This window comes from Salmo salar, chromosome ssa06 (assembly GCF_905237065.1).
Source record: "Salmo salar chromosome ssa06, Ssal_v3.1, whole genome shotgun sequence".
NCBI lineage: Eukaryota > Metazoa > Chordata > Actinopteri > Salmoniformes > Salmonidae > Salmo > Salmo salar.
Window position 1 is genome coordinate 46,808,755 of NC_059447.1, and position 18,829 is coordinate 46,827,583.

Genomic DNA, 18,829 nt, shown 5'->3' on the forward strand with positions numbered 1-18,829 from the left:
CCGTGGTTATCAAGTCGCAGAAAATTGAGTTTGTGGTGGCAGCTGCAGAGAGGTATTTGGGTGTGCGAGACTTCACATCAGAAGAGTTACAGGGTGTGTTAAGTGGTGATGTCCCATCCTTTCAGGTTGTCAGCCTTAGTTAGGACTAAATAGATGTAAATAGTCGAGTAGGGTTGTGGTATTTTTTATTATTATATATAGCATTTTTTTGTGAGTGTTGTTAGATGGTAGGGTATTTGTTTATTTATTTATTTATTCAAGCAAAGTATAAGGGAGTTGTACTCCAGTCTAGTAGATGGCGGTAATGCAACATTTATTGAATGCCAACCGCCGTTAAACCTCATCGAAGAAGACGAGGTGAGGCGTGCTGCCTGAGGCTTGCAATACACATGTCAGTCATGGACACATTTGGAGACGAATTTAATAAGTATCGTTCGCCGCTGGTGTCACGATATGCCAGCAAGGAAATGGCCTATAACTTCAGTGACAGGAAGAAATTCACAACGTGGAGAAAACTGTGGATCTACTTGGCCAAAGCTGAGAAGGTGTGCGCTAATTAGCCACTTAGCTAGCTAGATGTAATATTGGCTAGTAAGCATGCATGTTATTTTAGCTATCTTGCTATAGCATGTTTCAGTAGCTATGGTTTTCCAAATTATTTGCGCACTTTATGCTACAAAATGAGGTCTATTTTAAGTTTGCGACCTTGAGAGATCCTTCTCAAGTTCCCTGCTCTAAATATAGGAGGACCTTATAGTAAATGAACAGCTTCAGAATATAACGTTACTGTATTTGCCTTACAAGACAGAAGATGCAAACCAAACAAACTAGCTAGTATGATGCATTGTCTTGTGATAAGCTGTAGAGTATTGATGTATGATTGTGGATGTAACAATGCATGTAGTTATTCATCAACAGTACCCAGTTGTTGGCAGTCAGGAAAGTGACTGGGATGGTTGGTAAAGTAAGTTAGGCTATTCAATCAACCCTGTAGGGGTATACATCTGAAGGACTTCTATCTAAAATAATCTAGCCTCTCTTTAACTTGATGTCAGGGTTCCAAATCACTTTCAGCTAGTTCAGTGACCCCACTGCAAATTCCAATATTCCACTGCTGTTGGCCTACACTATTTGGAAACTGGATATGGATTTCCAGCTATTTCCACATGATAAACAAACCTGCAGACAGTGAAACCTAGATAAGAGTTGTCCAGCAAAGACCTTTAAGAGAAAAACACTAGGCTATTTTTGAAGACAAAAATGACTTCCACAACTCTTGTAATTTACAGGGAAGCTGTGTGTTTGTAATTAACCTTACTACCAGACCCTCTGTCACATGCAACAGCTCAGCTGATCTGTTAGTGGAGGGGAAATGGACTACACAAAGGTAAGGAATAAGGATATAGGCAGGGCCTAGCCTATGGGCAAAAAGTACAAAATACAGATATTTTGTATCAAAATAAATGAGAAAATTCTTGGACAAATATATTTGCAAGTAGCTGGCCCGAACAGCAAAAACATTCTCAGTAATGGTTTTACATTGACTGTATTATGTTTTTGTTTAACTACCTTAGTTGAGCAAGTCCACTCTGGTAAGGGTGCCTGCTAAATCACCTAAATGTATATGTGAAAATGAACATACCAAAATGAACTACAAAGCACACAGTGTATTGTTTCGGAGCAGAGCTATTAGAATAATACTCAGCATGCTTTGCAATTGTTACAATTTGTATATTTAGTTAATTTAGTGCTATCAGACTTCTGATACCAATGCAGGGTGAAAGGTGGGCCACAAAATGTGAACCGCTATACAAACTGGTATAGAAAAATATTTTGAAAATACAAATTTCAGTATTCTGAAAATACATTGGGGTGTAGTTCAGACCAGTGTAATTCAAATGACGAAATACTCAGAAGTAATTAAAATACGTATTTCAAATACATGTAACAGAAATACTGCCTATGGGGACTTTTAGCAGCTACACACACACACACACACACACACACACAGAGCAGGGCTATGGTGGTGGAATCTCTCTTCTCACACTCGCTAGCAGCTAGTCGCTACTATAGTCTTGTGCCCTCATGAAAACGAATGTACAGACAGTGTTCCCATACAAAATGTTGTTTCGTCAGATTTCAAATAGCAAGTTTGTCTCCAATGTCTCTCTGAAATCTGCTGGGGTGGGTTTGTGTCAAAAATAGCCAGGCCAAAATGTCATGGTAATAGGACACTAACACCCTGAGAGTTAGCCTAGCCTCTTTACGCTATTCACTCTCCTTCCTTGTCCTTGGCCCTAAATAACCCTTCTATGTTTTCAGATATGTAAGTTGCATGTGATATTAGTGGAAACTTCACCACTACACTGCTTATAGCCTACCTATCCAGATCCAAGTAAAACACATTTAAGTGTAACTAACGGCTAAGGGGAAGGAATGTCGCTCGCTATTGTCATTAACACAGGGCCAAACTCCTCTGCTCTGCTACTCGAACAACACGTTCTATTTTTCAATGGTTTTAAATAGACCTGCTACCATAACGAAGATTGTGCTGGAATAGTTTTCCTAGCTTCTGTGTGAGATATGGAGCAAAGCAACCACCTCTAGCTATCTGTTTGAAAGTGATCTGAAAATGTTGACACACTTTCTGGACCGTTCCACCACACATCCCATTGACACAATTGGCTTACTTTTATTATATAGTACCATACAATGTGCAATTACTTCAATGTAGCAACAATGTTTCAGCTTTATAAAAGCTAGAGAACACTTGATAAAGTAGCTAGAGCTTACACTGAATGCATATCCCAGAGTATCAGTTAAAAACCAGCAATGACAGGCTGCAGTGCTTTCACTACGCCTCTAGGGTACCAGCTCTAACTTTCTCTGCTCCTCTTGTCCTTCCTGTTGACCTCCAGGCTCTTGGTTTGCTGCTTATAATATTCTCCCTTCTCCAGGCTCTTGGCCTGCCCGTCACCGAAGCCCAGGTAGCAGAGATGGAGAGCCATGCTGAGGACATCGACTTTGCCATGGCGGCAGAGGAGGAGAGCAAGCTGAGGCACGATGTCATGGCCCACGTGCACACCTTCGCCCACTGCTGCCCCACCGCTGCTCCCATCATCCACCTGGGTGCCACTTCCTGTTACGTGGGAGACAACACGGTAAGAGAAGCCCAATCCCAAATAGACCTCTAGATCTGAAATGGTTTGACAGGTGTAGGCATTGTTACTTAGCCTCTGGTAGACTAGGTGAAAGTTTCACCATATTGCTTATACCAATCAAATCCTCTTAGATCTCCAGAAGGGCACAGGGCTTGGGGGTTAATTTTGGGTTGGGCCATGTATTCCACATGCAACAGTCTGCAGACAGTTACTTTTAGACCAAAAGTACCACGTTATTTTAGGATGAGTGTGCTTAATGGTCACATTTGTTTCTCATGGGTATATATTAGAAGTCGACCGATTTAATCTGAATGGCTGATTTAATTAGGGCCGTTCAAGTTTTCATAACAATCAGTAATCGGCATTTTTGGACACCGATTATGGCCGATTACATTGCACTCCACGAGTAGACTGCGTGGCAGGCTGACTACCTGTTATGCGAGTGCAGCAAGGAGCCAAGGTAAGGTGCTAGCTAGCATTAAACTTATCTTATAAAAACAATCAATCTTAACATAATCACTAGTTAACTACACATGGTTGATGATATTACTAGTTTATCTAGCTTGTCCTGCGTTGCATATAATCGATGCGGTGCCTGTTAATTTATCAATGAATCACAGCCTACTTCGCCAAACGGGTGATTTAACAAGACTATTTGCGAAAAAAGCACTGTCGTTGCACCAATGTGTACCTAACCATAAACATCAACGCCTTTCTTAAAATCAATACACAAGTGTATATATATTTAAACCTGCATATTTAGTTGATATTGCCTGCTAACATGAATTTCTTTTAACTAGGGAAATTGTCACTTCTCTGTGCAACAGAGTCAGGGTATATGCAGCAGTTTAGGCCGCCTGGCTTGTTGCGAACTGTGTGAAGACAATTTCTTCCTAACAAAGACAGCCAACTTCGCCAAACGGGGGATGATTTAACAAAAGCGCATTTGCGAAAAAAGCACTGTCGTTGCACCAATGTGTACCTAACCATAAACATCAACGCCTTTCTTAAAATCAATACACAGAAGTATATATTTTTTAACCTGCATATTTAGTTAAAAGAAATTCATGTAAGCAGGCAATATTAACTCGGCAAATTGTGTCACTTCTCTTGCGTTCATTGCACGCAGAGTATGGGTATATGAACAGTTTGGGCCGCCTGGCTCGTTGTGAACTAATTTGCTAGAATTTTACAAAATTATGACATAACATTGAAGGTTGTGCAATGTAACAGCGATATTTAGACTTATGGATGCCACCCGTTAGATAAAATACGGAACGGTTCCGTATTTCACTGAAAGAATAAACGTTTGTTTTCGAAATTATAGTTTCCGGATTTGACCATATTAATGACCTAAGGCTCGTATTTCTGTGTGTAATTATATTATAATTAAGTCTATGATTTGATAGCGCAGTCTGACTGAGCGGTGGTAGGCAGCAGCAGGCTCGTAAGCATTCATTCAAACAGCACTTTCCTGCATTTGCCAGTAGCTCTTCACAATGCTTCAACCATTGCGCTGTTTATGACTTCAAGCCTATCAACTCCCGAGATTAGGCTGGCAATACTGAAGTACCTATTAGAACATCCAATAGTCAAAGGTATATGAAATACAAATGGTATAGAGAGAAATAGTCCTATAATAACTACAACCTAAAACTTCTTACCTGGGAATATTGAAGACTCATGTTAAAAGGAACCACTCGCTTTCAAATGTTCTCATGTTCTGAGCAAGGAACTTAAACGTTAGCTTTTTTACATGGCACATATTGCACTTTTACTTCTCCAACACTGTTTTTGCATTACTTAAACCAAATTGAACATGTTTCATTATTTATTTGAGACTAAATTGATTTTATTGATGTATTATATTAAGTTAAAATAGTGTTCATTCAGTATTGTTGTAATTGTCATTATTACAAATATTTTTTTTTATATATATATAAAAATCGTCCGATTAATCGGTATCGGCTTTTTTTGGTCCTCCAATTATCGGTATCGAAAAATCAGTATCGGTCGACCTCTAGTGTATATTTATACAACTTTGAGATTTCTATGCATAATGACTGATATGCCTGCTGTTTTTTTTCTTCTGTTTTTTTCTTCAGGATTTGATCATGCTTCGTGACGGTTTTGACATTCTCCTGCCGAAGGTAAGTTAGTGGTTATAGACCAGGGAGGATTAGTTCTACTACCCCCAGGCCAGCACTAGATATGGATAGTATGCTGTAAAGTTATGTGCAACTTTGTGTTGAAATGTCTGAGAAAGTCAACTAAGTATGATCCTGTATATCCCTCATCACTTCCGTAAACTAATAACAAATTTCTGTCTTTATAGTTGGCCAGAGTGATCGACAGACTATCAAACTTTGCTGAAAAATACGCTGGTCTCCCCACCCTGGGTTTCACACATTACCAGTAAGTATGAACACCTCAGGAGGTTCTAACTGTTAACTCGAAATGACACAATGACAAAATTCCAGTTTAACAAAGTTTACTATACCGTATGAACTCAAGGCTAGGTCCATCAACAACCAAACTTCCCGCGCAGGTGCACTCTTGACAGAGTGCTGGCCCCGTAATAACAGAAATATAGGGATACTTAAAGCATGAACTTAACTCTTTTCTATAAAGACAAATAAAACAACAACATAATTAAATGTCCAAGTATTATTATTAACTTCCCCATTACAAATGGGTTGTGTGACAGTTTTTATTTGTATTACTCAAGCTACTGAGAGCCTGTAGGAGCACAAGACCGGATGCTCCTTTTTTAGTCACACAGTCAGCAAGCTGTTCCTTTGGTCGACCACGGAATCCGCTGGATACTGTGGTCGACCACAAAGGAACAGCTTGCTTGTGTTCCTAAGCTATTTTGACACCCACCAAGTTTGGTACTCACCAAACTCAGATTTACTATAAGAAAAATTGAATTACCTTTGCTGTTCTTCGTCAGAATGCACTCCCAGGACTTCTACTTAAACAACAAATGTTGGTTTGGTTCCAAATAATCCATAGTTATATCCAAATAGCGGCTTTTTGTTCGTGCGTTCAAGACACTATCCGAAGGGTAACGTATCGTGACAAAAAATTTAAAAATATTCCATTACTGTACTTCGAAGCATGTCAAATGCTGTTTAAAATCAATTTTTATGCGATTTTTCTCGTAAAATAGCGATAATATTCCGACCGGGAGTGGTTGTTTTTCGTTCAAAGACTGAGAAAGTAAAATGGACTCTTCACGTGCACGCGCGCAACCGTCTCATTGTTCTCAGATCGACCACTTACCAAATGCGCTACTGTTTTTCAGCCTGTAACTGCAGAGTCACCATTCAACGTTCTGGCGCCTTCTGAGAGCCTATGGGAGCCTTAGGAAGTGTCATGTTACAGCAGAGATCCTTTGTTTTGGATAGAGATGACAAAGAAGGCCAAGAAATGGTCAGAGAGGGCGCTTCCTGTTTGGAATCTTCTCAGGTTTTGGCCTGCCATATGAGTTCTGTTATACTCACAGACACCATTCAAACAGTTTTAGAAACTTTAGGGTGTTTTCTATCCAAATCAAACAATTATATGCATATTCTAGTTACTGGGCAGGAGTAGTAACCAGATTAAATCGGGTACGTTTTTTATCCGGCCGTGCAAATACTGCCCCCTATCCCCAACAGGTTAAGCAAACCTTCCCTGAAGAAGGCAGGGGCTGTACTAGACATAAAAAATGACAAGGCAGTGATGTTTAACCTGTTAAGTCAAAATGAGGCTCAGTAGTGTGTGTGTGGCCTCCACGTGCCTGTATGACCTCCCTACAACGCCTGGGCATGCTCCTGATGAGGTGGCGGATGGTCTCCTGAGGGATCTCCTCCCAGACCTGGACTAAAGCATCCGCCAACTCCTGGACAGGCTGTGGTGCAAAGTGGCGTTGGTGGATGGAGCGAGACATGATGTCTCAGATGTGCTCAATTGGATTCAGGTCTGGAGAACGGGCGGGCCAGTCCATAGCATCAATGCCTTCCTCTTGCAGGAACTGCTGACACACTCCAGCCACATGAGGTCTAGCATTGTCTTGCATTAGGAGGAACCCAGGGCCAACCGCACCAGCATATGGTCTCACAAGGGGTCTGAGGATCTCATCTCGGTACCTAATGGCAGTCAGGCTACCTCTGGCGAGCACATGGAGGGCTGTGCGGCCCCCCAAAGAGATGCCACCCCACACCATGACTGACCCACCGCCAAACCGGTCATTCTGGAGGATGTTGCAGGCAGCAGAACGTTCTCCACGCATTGATGTGCCATCCTGGATGAGCTGCACTACCTGAGCCACTTGTGTGGGTTGTAGACTCCGTCTCATGCTACCACTAGAGTGAAAGCACCACCAGCATTCAAAAGTGACCAAAACATCAGCCAGGAAGCATAGGAACTGAGAAGTGGTCTGTGGTCCCCACCTGCAGAACCAGTCCTTTATTGGGGGTGTCTTGCTAATTGCCTATAATTTCCACCTGTTGTCTATTCCATTTGCACAACAGCATGTGAAATTTATTGTCAATCAGTGTTGCTTCCTAAGTGGACAGTTTGATTTCACAGAAGTGTGATTGACTTGGAGTTACATTGTGTTGTTTAAGTGTTCCCTTTATTTTTTTGAGCAGTGTATATTTTTACCTTTATTTAACTAGGCAAGTCAGTTAAGAACAATTTCTTATTTACAATGCCGGCCTACATGGACTTTCAAGGAAATCAAATCACTTTATTTGTCACATGCGCCGAATACAACAAGTGTAGACCTTACCGTAAAATGCTTACTTACAAGCCCTTAACCAACAGTGCAGTTCAAGAAGAGTTAAGAAAATATTTACCAAATAAAACTAAAGTAACACAATAAAATAACAATGACGAGGCTATATACCGGGGTACTGGTACCCGAGTCCGTGTGCGGGGGTACAGGTTAGTTGAGGTCATTTGTACATGTAGGTAGGGGTGAAGTGACTATGCATAGATAATAAACAACGAGTAGCAGCAGTGTACAAAACAAATGGAGCGGGGGGGAGTCCTAACCTAATGATGGTGTCATGTTTTGGCCATGCAGTTTTGGGTGAATGGGGAGTACAGGAGGGGACTAAGTACACACCCCTGAGGGGCCACAGTGTGGAGGATCAGCGTGGCAGACTTGTTGTGGCCTACCCTTACCATCTGGGGGTGGCACGTCAGGAAGACCAGGATCCAGTTGCAGAGGAGGGTGTTTAATCCCAGAGCTGTAGTCAATGAACAGCATTGAACAGCATTCTCACAGGTGTTCCTTTTGTCCAGGTGGGAAAGGGCAGTGTGGAGTGCGATTTCAGATTGCGTCATCTGTGGATCTGTTGGGGCGGTATGCGAATTACAGTGGGGTCTAGGGTATCCAGGAGGATGCTGTTGATGTAAGCCATGCTCAGCCTTTCAAAGCACTTCATGGCTACCGACGTGAGTGCTACGGGGCGGTAATCATTTAGGCAGGTTACCTTCGCTTCATTGGGCACAGAAACTATGGTGGTCTGCTTGAAACATGTGGGTATTGCAGACTCGGTCAGGGAGAGGTTGAAAATGTCAGTGAAGACATTTGCCAGTTGGTCCACATCCGTCTGGCCCTGCGTCTTTTGTGAATGGTGACGTGTTTAAAGGTCTTGCTCACATCAGTAACCGAGAGCGTTATCACACAGTCATCCAGAACAGCTGGTGCTCTCGTACATGCTTCAGTCTTGCTTACCTCGAGGAAAGCATAAAAGGCATTTAGCTCTTCTGGTAGGCTCGCGTGACTGGGCAGCTCGCGTCTGTATTTCCCTTTTGTAGTCCGTAATAGTGTATGCCCTGCTACATCCGACGAGCTTAAAAGCCGGTGGAGTAGGATTCTTAGCGGGATTTCTTGTAAGAGTCTGGATTAGTGTCCCGCTCCTTGAAAGTGGCAGCTCTAGCCTTTAGCTCGATGCGGATGTTGCCTGTACTCTATGGCTTCTGGTTGGGATATGTACGTACGGTCACTGTGGGGACAACGTCGTCGATGCACTTATTGATGAAGACATTGTCAGCCTAAGTGAGCCCGACCAACCCCCCCTGGCTCATGGACTATGTGCCGTTGTGGATATATCCCATTTGTCTATGAACACTCATGGTCCTCTCATATTAAAGAGTTATGTATTCAGTGCTTCTGAGTCCACTTTAATCTCTCTGCCTTATTTTTCTCAGTCTTCATCTTTCTGTTTTATTTTTATATGAATCTTTATTTTTCCCCTCCACATTTTATTTGAACTTTTCTTCTCCTTCTCTCACCATTTATATTATTTTCCACCTCTCTCATTTTCTTTTCATCTTTATCTCTTGCGCTCTCATAAATTCATATATATAACCTACCTACCTCTACCAGGCCGGCCCAGTTGACCACAGTGGGTAAGAGAGCATGTCTGTGGCTCCAGGACCTGGCCATGGACATGCGGAACCTTCAGCGCGCCCGTGAAGACCTGCGTTTCCGGGGGGTGAAGGGTACTACGGGCACCCAGGCCAGCTTTCTGCAGCTCTTCCAGGGGGACCATGATAAGGTGGAGGATCTGGACAGAATGGTCACAGAGATGGCAGGCTTCAAAAAGTGAGTTAAATGTATACTTTTATGTCAACATTCTCTTGAGTTTCCTATTTGCCACACTTTTTGTCATTTGAGGCCAAACAAATTGCTGAAATACCTTTTTTTTTTAAATGTATTTATATTTTTTATTATTATTCTTCAATCCTGTACATTTTTCCTCCCAGGGCTTACATGGTGACTGGACAGACGTACAGTCGTAAGGTAGACATCGACTGCCTCTCTCACCTGGCCAGCATGGGAGCCACCATCCACAAGGTTGAGATGAGTTTTGACTGGACATCAGTTTGTCATTCTTACTACCGTAAATCACAAGTCTGTCTACGGAGAAACAATGCCTCCTGGTGGTCTTTGACAGTAGTGGAATGACCCACAGGTAATAAATTATACTCTCCTCCTCAGATCTGCACTGACATCCGCCTGCTGGCTAACCTTAAAGAGATTGAGGAGCCTTTTGAAAAGGAGCAAATTGGTGAGTCATAAGAAGGAAATTGGTCCACTTCCTACCCAGGTATAAAGGAATCTAATCCCAAAACTAGGGTTAATATCCTTTGTATTTCCTTGATTCCTCACATCCTCTCTCCTTACCTCTCAAAGCAGATTGGAGCAAAATAACAGAAGAACCTCCACCTCTGATCTTCTGCTCCAATGTACTTTGAGAAAGAGGCAAGGAGAGAGGATGTGAGGAATCAATAAAATACAATTGAGTTTTAGCCCTAGATTTCACTTTGATTAAGGCACCAACTGCTAAACCATCCTGATGTTTCAGAGTAAACAGCTAGTTTAACCTCTTGCATCTAGACGTTCCGCTAGCGTTCCGTTCCGCTAGCCAAATATCCAATGGAAGAACGTGGCGCGAAATACAAATACCTCAAAAATGCTATAATTTCAATTTTTCAACCATACGACTATTTTACACCATTTTAAAGACAAGACTCTCGTTAATCTAACCACATTGTCCGATTTCAAAAAGGCTTTACAGCGAAAGCAAAACATTAGATTATGTTAGGAGAGTACATAGCCAAAAACAATCACACAGCCATTTTCCATGCAAGCATATATGTCACATAAACCCAAAACACAGCTAAATGAAGCACTAACCTTTGATGATCTTCATCAGATGAAGGACGTTATGTTATACAATACATGCATGTTTTGTTCAATCAAGTTAATATTTATATCAAAAAACAGCTTTTTACATTAGCATGTGATGTTCAGAACTAGCATTCCCACCCAAAACTTCCGGTGAATTTACTAAATTACTCATCATAAACGTTGACAAAATACATAATTATTTTAAGAATTATAGATACAGAACTCCTTTATGCAATCGCTATGTCAGATTTTAAAATAGCTTTTCGGCGAAAGCACATTTTGCAATATTCTGAGTACATAGCTCAGCCATCACAGCTAGCTATTCAGACACCCGCCAACTTCGGGCCTCACTAAACTCAGAATTACTATTAGAAAAAATTGTATTACCTTTGCTGATCTTTGTCAGAATGCACTCCCAGGACTGCTACTTCCAGAAGAAATGTTGTTTTTGTTCCAAATAATCCATATTTATGTCCAAATACCTCCGTTTTGTTCGTGCGTTCAGGTAACTATCCAAAGGGTAACGCGCAAGCGCATATCGAGACCAAAAAATTCAAAATGTTCCTTTACCGCACTTAGAATCATGACAAACCCTGTTTTAAATCAATTTTTATGGTATTTTTCTCGTAAAATAGCGCTAATATTCCAACCGGACAATAGTGTATTCATTGAAATAGGAAAATAAAAAACAGCATTCTCGCGGGACCGCGTATCTCCAATCTCTTAGTCACCAGGCAGTCCACTGACAAACTGTGCTAGTATACTCTGCCCAGAGACAGAAGACGCCTCAATCCGCATTCTGAAGGCTTTAGAGAGCCAATGGAAGCCTTAGAAAGTGCCACGTAACAGCTCAGGTACTGTAGTTTCAATAGAGAAGCAAAAGAAGGACTACAATTTCACAGACAGGCCACTTCCTGCTTGGAATCTTCTCAGGTTTTTGCCTGCCATATGAGTTCTGTTATACTCACAGACACCATTCAAACAGTTTTAGAAACTTCAGAGTGTTTTCTATCCAAATCTAATAATATGCATATTCTCGTTTCTGGGCAAGAGTAGTAACCAGTTTAAATCGGGTACTTTTTTTCATCCGGCCGTGAAAATACTGCCCCCTATCCCAAACAGGTTAACTTATTTCCTAAATGTTACTTGTCTGGGTCCCACTGACTGCCTCTCCCCCACCAGGCTCCAGTGCCATGCCCTACAAGAGGAACCCAATGCGTTGTGAGCGTTGCTGTAGTCTGGCCCGCCACCTGATAGCACTGCTCGCTGACCCCCTCCAGACCGCCTCTGTCCAGTGGCTGGAAAGAACACTGGATGACAGTGCCAATAGGAGAATCTCTCTCCCTGAGTCTTTCCTTACCGCTGACATCATCCTCAGCACCCTGCAGAACATCACCGAAGGCCTGGTGGTCTACCCCAAGGTAAATTCATTGAATTTATTAGATAATTAGAAGTAGTAGGCTTGTCCAGACAGAAATTATTGAGGATAAAAAACACAATAAACCAGGAGGCTTATTTCCATTGTTGTCCTCATAAGGTATTATCACCACCATTTTAAACCTTGTCATTTCATGATAATGCACACACAACTGCACTTTCCCCACAGTACATCTGTTGGCTATAACACATCACAGAGGAACAACATTCAACTCAAACGGTCTTGTATGTTATGTAGGGGTGTAACGGTTGTGTGTGGGAGAGATAGCTCTCCTCCATCATCATCATTTAAATCTCCAGTTTGGGAACATTTTGGCTTCCCAGTAGACGCAAAAATGTATTGAACATAGGAGGAAATCAACTAAATGTATTGAATTTATTAGAGCATTAATTCATTTGCCCAAGATGATGATAAGACATGAACAAAATGCACAAGTCATTCGTATTTTTACTTCAACTTTCTGAAGAGGTAATGTCGCGAGAATGCCCCTGTCTGTGTATAGCTGTAAACAATGATGCTAATGACAACCGTCTTCTGGTAGATGGAAAGTCTTTCCCATAAACCTTCTCAATGAAATGTTAACCATAAAGTAATCTATGAACAGTGCCTTCGGAAAGTATTCAGACCCCTTGACTTTTTCCACATTTTGGTACGTTGCAGGCTTATTCTAAAATTAATTAAATAAAAATCCTCAGCAATCTACAACAATACCAAATGCACAATACAAATGTATTACAATTAAAAACCGCTACTTTATTTACATAAGTATTCAGATCCTTTGCTATGAGACTCGAACTTGAGCTCAGGTGCATCCTGTTTCCATTGATCATCCTTGAGATGTTTTTTCAACTTGATTGGAGTCCACCTGTGGTAAATTCAATTGACTGGACATGATTTAGAAAGGCACACACCTGTCAATATAAGGTCCCAAAGTTGACGGTGCATGTCAGAGCAAAATTGTCCATTGAGCTCTGAAACAGGATTGTGTCGAGGCACAAATCTGGGGAAGGGTACCAAAATATTTCTGCAGCATTGAAGGTCCCCTAGAACACAGTGGCCTCCATCATTCTTAAATGGAAGAAGTTTGTAACCACCAAGACTCTTCTAGAGCTGGCCGGCCGGCCAAACTGAGCAATCGGGGAGAAGGGCCTTGGTCAGGGAGGTGACCAAGAACCAGATGGTCACTGACAGAGCTCTAGAGTTCCTCTGTGAAGATGGGAGAACCTTCCAGAAGGAAAACCATCTCTGCAGCAGTGGCCAGACGGAAGCCATTCCTCAGTTAAAGGCACATGACAGCCCGCTTGGAGTTTGCCAAAAGGCACCTAAAGACTCTCAGACCATGAGAAACACGATTATCTGAACTCTTTGGCCTGAATGCCAAGCGTCACGTCTAGAGAACATGGCACCATCCTTACGGTGAAGCATGGTGGTGGTAGCATGCTGTGGCAATGTTTTTCAGCGGCAGGGATTGGGAGACTAGTCAGGATCGAGGCAAAGATGAACAGAGCAAAGTACAGAGAGATCCTTGACGAGAACCTGCTCCAGAGCTCTCAGGACCTTTAGGCTGGGGCGAAGGTTCCCTTCTCAACAGGACAACGACCCTCAGCACACAGCCAAGACAACGCAGGAGTGGCTTCGGGACAAGTCTCTGAATGTCCTTGAGTGGCCCAGCCAGTGCCCAGACTTAAACTTGATCGAATATCTTTGGAAAGACCTGGAAATAGCTGTGCAGCAACGCTCCCCATTCAACTCTTCAATCACATGTGTGCTACATAAACACTGTCTACCAAACAAGGCACTTGCTGGTGTGCACCTAAATGAAAGGGTATCTACACCCAAAAATGAAAATGTCTTTGTGGTTTAAGCATTGTTGTGGGCTTTGAACCTCCAATGTTGTTTTTTCTATTTCTTTTTTCTACAAAACGGAATTAGGCAAAAAATAAAGCCATTTTATTGGGCTCTACATTAGTGGCAAGAAAAAGTATGTGAACCCTTTGGAAATACCTGGATTGCTGCATAAATTGGTCATAAAATTTGATCACAATAGACAAACAGTCTGCTTAAACGAATAACACACACTTATATGTGTTCATGTCTTTATTGAACACACCGTGTAAACATTCACAGTACAGGGTGGGAAAAGTATGTGAACCCTTGGATTTAAAAACTGGTTGACCCTCATTTGGCAGCAATAACCGCAACCAAATGTTTTCTGTAGTTGTGGATCAGACCTGCACAACGGTCAGGAGGAACTCTGGACCATTCCTCTTTACAAAACTGTTTCAGTTAAGCAATATTCTTGGCATGTCTGGTGTGAACTGCTCTCTTGAGGTCATGCCACAGCATCTCAATCGGGTTGAGGTCAGGACTCTGACTGGGCCACTCCAGAAGGCATATTTTCTTCTGTTGAAGCCATTCTGTTGTTGATTTACTTCGGTGTTTTGGGTCCTTGTCCTGTTGCATCACCCAACTTCTGTTGAGCTTCAATTGGCAGACAGATAGCCTAACATTCTCCTGCAAAATGTCTTGATAAACTTGGAAATTCATTTTTCCGTCATTGATAGCAAGATGTCCTGACCCTGAGGCAGCAAAGCAGCCCCAAACCATGATACTCCCTCCACCATACTTTACAGTTGGGATGACGTTTTGATGTTGCTGTACTGTGCCTTTTTTTCTCCACGTAGTGTTGTGTGTTCCTTCCAAACAAGTCAACTTTAGTTTAATCTGTCCACAGAATATTTTGCCAATAGCGCTGTGGAACATCCAGGTGCACTTTTGTAAATTTCAGACATGCAGGAATGTTTTTTTTTTGGGGGGGGCCTTCTTCTGTGGTGTCCTCCCATGAACACCATTCTTGTTTAGTGTTTTACGTATCGTAGACTCGTCAACGGAGATGTTAGCATGTTCCAGAGATTTCTGGAAGTCTTTAGATGACACTCTAGGATTCTTAACCTCATTGAGCATTCTGCGCAGTGCTCTTGCAGTCATCGATGCATGACGGCCACTGCTAGGGAGAGTAGCAACAGTGCTGAACTTTCTCAATTTTTAGACATTTTGTCTTACCGTGGACTGATAAACATCAAGGCTTTTAGAGATACTTTTGTAACCCTTTCCAGCTTTATGCAAGTCAACAATTCTTAATCTTAGGTCTTCTGAGATCTATTTCGTTCGAGGCATTTTTCAGATCAGGCAATGCTTCTTGTGAATAGCAAACTCAAATTTTGTGAGTTTTTTTATAGGGCAAGGCAGCTCTAAGCAACATTCCAATCTAGTCTCATTGATTGGACTCCAGGTTAGCTGACTCCATTTAGCTTTTGGAGAAGTCATTAGCCTAGGGGTTCACATACGTTTTTCCAACCTACACTGTGAATGTATAAATTATGTATTCAATATAGACAATAAAAATACAATAATCTGTTTGTCTATTGTTGTGATTTGGATGAAGATCAAGTTTTATGACCAATTTATGTAGAAATCCAGGTAATTCCAAAGGGTTCACATACTTGCCACTGTATATGATCTATTCCTGGGTTAGTTTTGCATATTTTGCCCAAACTAAAATTAACTACAGTAACTTGCCAATTAATTTTCCTGCTGTACCGAAACTGAACCCTGACCGCAATACGTACCGAAACCTGGGTTTGGTGAACCGTAATGTTACGTATCCCTTTCTCATCACTATAATTTTCATCTATCTCTTTTCCCTCTCGCTTTCTCTCATCCTCCCGCTCTCTCTGTCAGGTGATTGAGAGACACATCCTTCATGAGCTTCCTTTCATGGCTACAGAGAACATCATCATGGCTATGGTGAAGGCTGGAGGCAACAGACAGGTACGCACCCTTCTATTACAGCATGACACCACAACTTATTAGAACAGAACGTATTTCTCACACTCCACGTTGCATAATTAGTCGCACGTTGCATAATTAGTGTAGCGCATCTATTCCTCATCAGTTTTTAAAATATAATTTAGCTGTGGTGGCGAGTGGGGATGCAGACCCCGATGAGTCTTCTGTTGTTACATGTGCATTTTATACATTGGAGCAGGGTGAGTGAAGTTGATACGTTGTGTTATTTCATCCCCTGGTATAACCAAGAGCTCAGGTGGCATTTCATGCACATTTTAGATCATTTCACTAACCATGAGTCCCTTTTTAAACTAATCCCAGGTTGCTACTTATTAGTTTGATAACAAACAATGTTGTTCAGTCATGTCATGTTCACTAGCTGGCTAACAACCTAATGACTTGACAGTAGGTCTAGTCAAATTTGATTGGCACGAGCAGAAAGGAATAGACTCTGCTATTTATGATATGTGCTTCAAAGGTAAGGTAGGATTCATACAGGCCTAATGTAAGCATAAACTATACCAAAAATCTATCTCTTTCTGGTGCTCCTTAAATTCTGTTTGTCGCCTAAAGCTTTTAGTTTGGTGCCTAAGTTGTGAACTGTGTGTGTGTGTGTGTGTGATAGAGGCCGATGGATACTTGTTATCGTGACAACACTGCTACCTCCTGTATGTGTGCTTATTTTCTTAAACAGTACAGTAACTGAATCAAACGACATTTTAATCCCCAGATTGCATGTTTACTGAACTAAAATATAAACCCAACAAATGTTGGTCCCGTCTTTCATGAGCTGAAATAAAATATCCCAGAAATATTCCTTAAGCACAAAAAGCTTATTTCTCTATACTTTTGTGCACAAATTTGTTTACATCCCTGGTATTGAGCATTTCTCCTTTGCCAAGATAATCCATCCACCTGACAGGTGTGGCATATCAAAAAGCTGATTAAACAGAATGATCATTACACAGGTGCACCTTGTGCTGGGGACAATAAAAGGCCACTCTAAAATGTGTAGTTTTGTGTCACAACACAATAACACATATCTCAAGTTTTGAGGGAGCATGCAATTGGCATGCTGACTGCAGGAATGCCCACCAGAGCTGTTGCCAAAAAATGTAATGTTAATTTTTCTACCATAAGCCGCCTCCAACGTCATTTTAGAGAATTTGGCAGTACGTCCAACCGGTCTCACAACCGAAGAACACGTGAAACCACGCCAGCCAGGACCTCCACATCCGGCTTCTTCACCTGCGGGATCGTCTGAGACCAGCCACCCGGACTGCTGATGAAACTGTTAGCACAACCGAAGAATTTCTGCACAAACTGTCAAACAGTCTCAGGGACGCTCTATGCGAAGATGTCTCGCGCTGCATGAGGCATATGGTGGTCACACCAGAAACGGACTGTTTTTCTGATGACCAACAGATGCATATCTGTATTCCCAGTCAAAATCTTTGAAATTGTTGTATGTTGCTGTTTTGTTTTGTACACTTTGTACAAAATAATAAAACGCAGAACTACAGGATGTTTCTTAACATAACTCTTTATTAACTAGCTACAACTACATGTTAGCCTATCTCCAACCACGATCAACTGCCCATGACCTAACCGTCTGGGTGGTCTTAACCAATCACCGCACAGTATGATACGGCGGTAAAATGCATCCAATTATAATTCAGTATGTATTCACATATGAATATTACAGTTGCGTTTGTAATTTTGTTCAGTTTATTATTGTGTAATCACACAGTAACAGTTTCTCTCGTGTCTGTGTTCTTGCACCAGGACTGCCATGAGAAGATCCGTGTGTTGTCCCAGCAGGCTGCAACCGTGGTCAAACATGAGGGGGGAGACAATGACCTCTTGGCCAGGGTCCAGGCTGACCCCTACTTCGCCCCTATCCTGGGCCATCTAGACAACATCCTGGACCCCAAGACCTTCATCGGCCGCGCCCCCCAACAGGTACTATACAGTACACCTTGTTATCTTTGTTTTTCTCAACTTAAAATCATTTTAAAATACCTGTAGTTAAACAGAAAATAATATCCAGCACACTGGGGGTCTTGGTACAGATTTAATGGTGGCAAAAAGATCCATTCAATCTGTTGAGCATCAAAATCACGTGTGCTGTTTTGTATTTAGTACATTATACAGCTTTTCTCCATGTACCTATAGTTGACGCAACCTAACTCATCATTCTCTCACTCAGGTGGCGAGGTTTCTCTCTGAGGAGGTACGCCCTCTGCTGGAACCTTACAAGGCCGAGATTGACGTCAAGATCGAGCTGGAGCTCTAAAACGGGGGACAATCCTGACCTGTAAAACGACTAACCAAAATACTAAAACTGACCCTTAATTTAACCCTGACTTAATTTAAACCAATTCTGAAATATTGTTTTGCAAGTCAGGAGTGGCCTTTTCACTAAAACAAACACATACTGTTACACACCAAAATAAATTACATCATGACTAACATTGCACGCTTTACTGTAAGACAATAAAATACTTAAATCAGAAGTCAGTGAGTTTGTAATGATGTAGTGCTAAACAATCAGGGTTAGAACATAGACCCTGAAATATTTCAGAGATTTCATATGTATATGTATTCCATACTGTTCCAACATTGTTTTCCTAAATTCATGTATGATTCACAAAGTAAAACATCAACATTGTTGTTAATAAAATTCCT

The 18,829-nt window shown here is 41.7% G+C and overlaps 1 protein-coding gene across 2 annotated transcripts; it reads left to right on the forward strand.

The window, feature by feature from the left end:
• The first annotated feature begins 320 nt into the window (after positions 1-320).
• Positions 321-18,657, forward strand: LOC106607442 (adenylosuccinate lyase). 2 transcript variants are annotated; one of them, XM_014204392.2, is made up of 11 exons: positions 321-545; positions 2,958-3,161; positions 5,267-5,311; positions 5,497-5,576; positions 9,547-9,765; positions 9,927-10,017; positions 10,162-10,231; positions 12,037-12,275; positions 16,034-16,123; positions 17,927-18,103; positions 18,351-18,657. In XM_014204392.2, exons 1-11 carry the CDS (start codon positions 321-323, stop codon positions 18,435-18,437), a joined length of 1,527 nt encoding a protein of 508 aa, XP_014059867.2. In that variant the 3' UTR covers positions 18,438-18,657. The 2 variants fall into 2 exon arrangements, with proteins under 2 accessions (XP_014059867.2, XP_014059870.1); XM_014204395.2 differs by lacking the exon at positions 321-545 and adding an exon at positions 1,202-1,387.
• Positions 18,658-18,829: the final 172 nt, after the last annotated feature.

Bases quoted from the DNA above. Each gene is read 5' to 3' on its own strand.
- LOC106607442 (XM_014204392.2), top strand. From the start codon at position 321: ATGCCAACCGCCGTTAAACCTCATCGAAGAAGACGAGGTGAGGCGTGC. The intron at 5,577-9,546 runs GTAAGTATGAAC...TACCTCTACCAG, and splicing joins CTGGGTTTCACACATTACCA to GCCGGCCCAGTTGACCACAG. The intron at 10,232-12,036 runs GTGAGTCATAAG...CTCCCCCACCAG, and splicing joins TTTTGAAAAGGAGCAAATTG to GCTCCAGTGCCATGCCCTAC.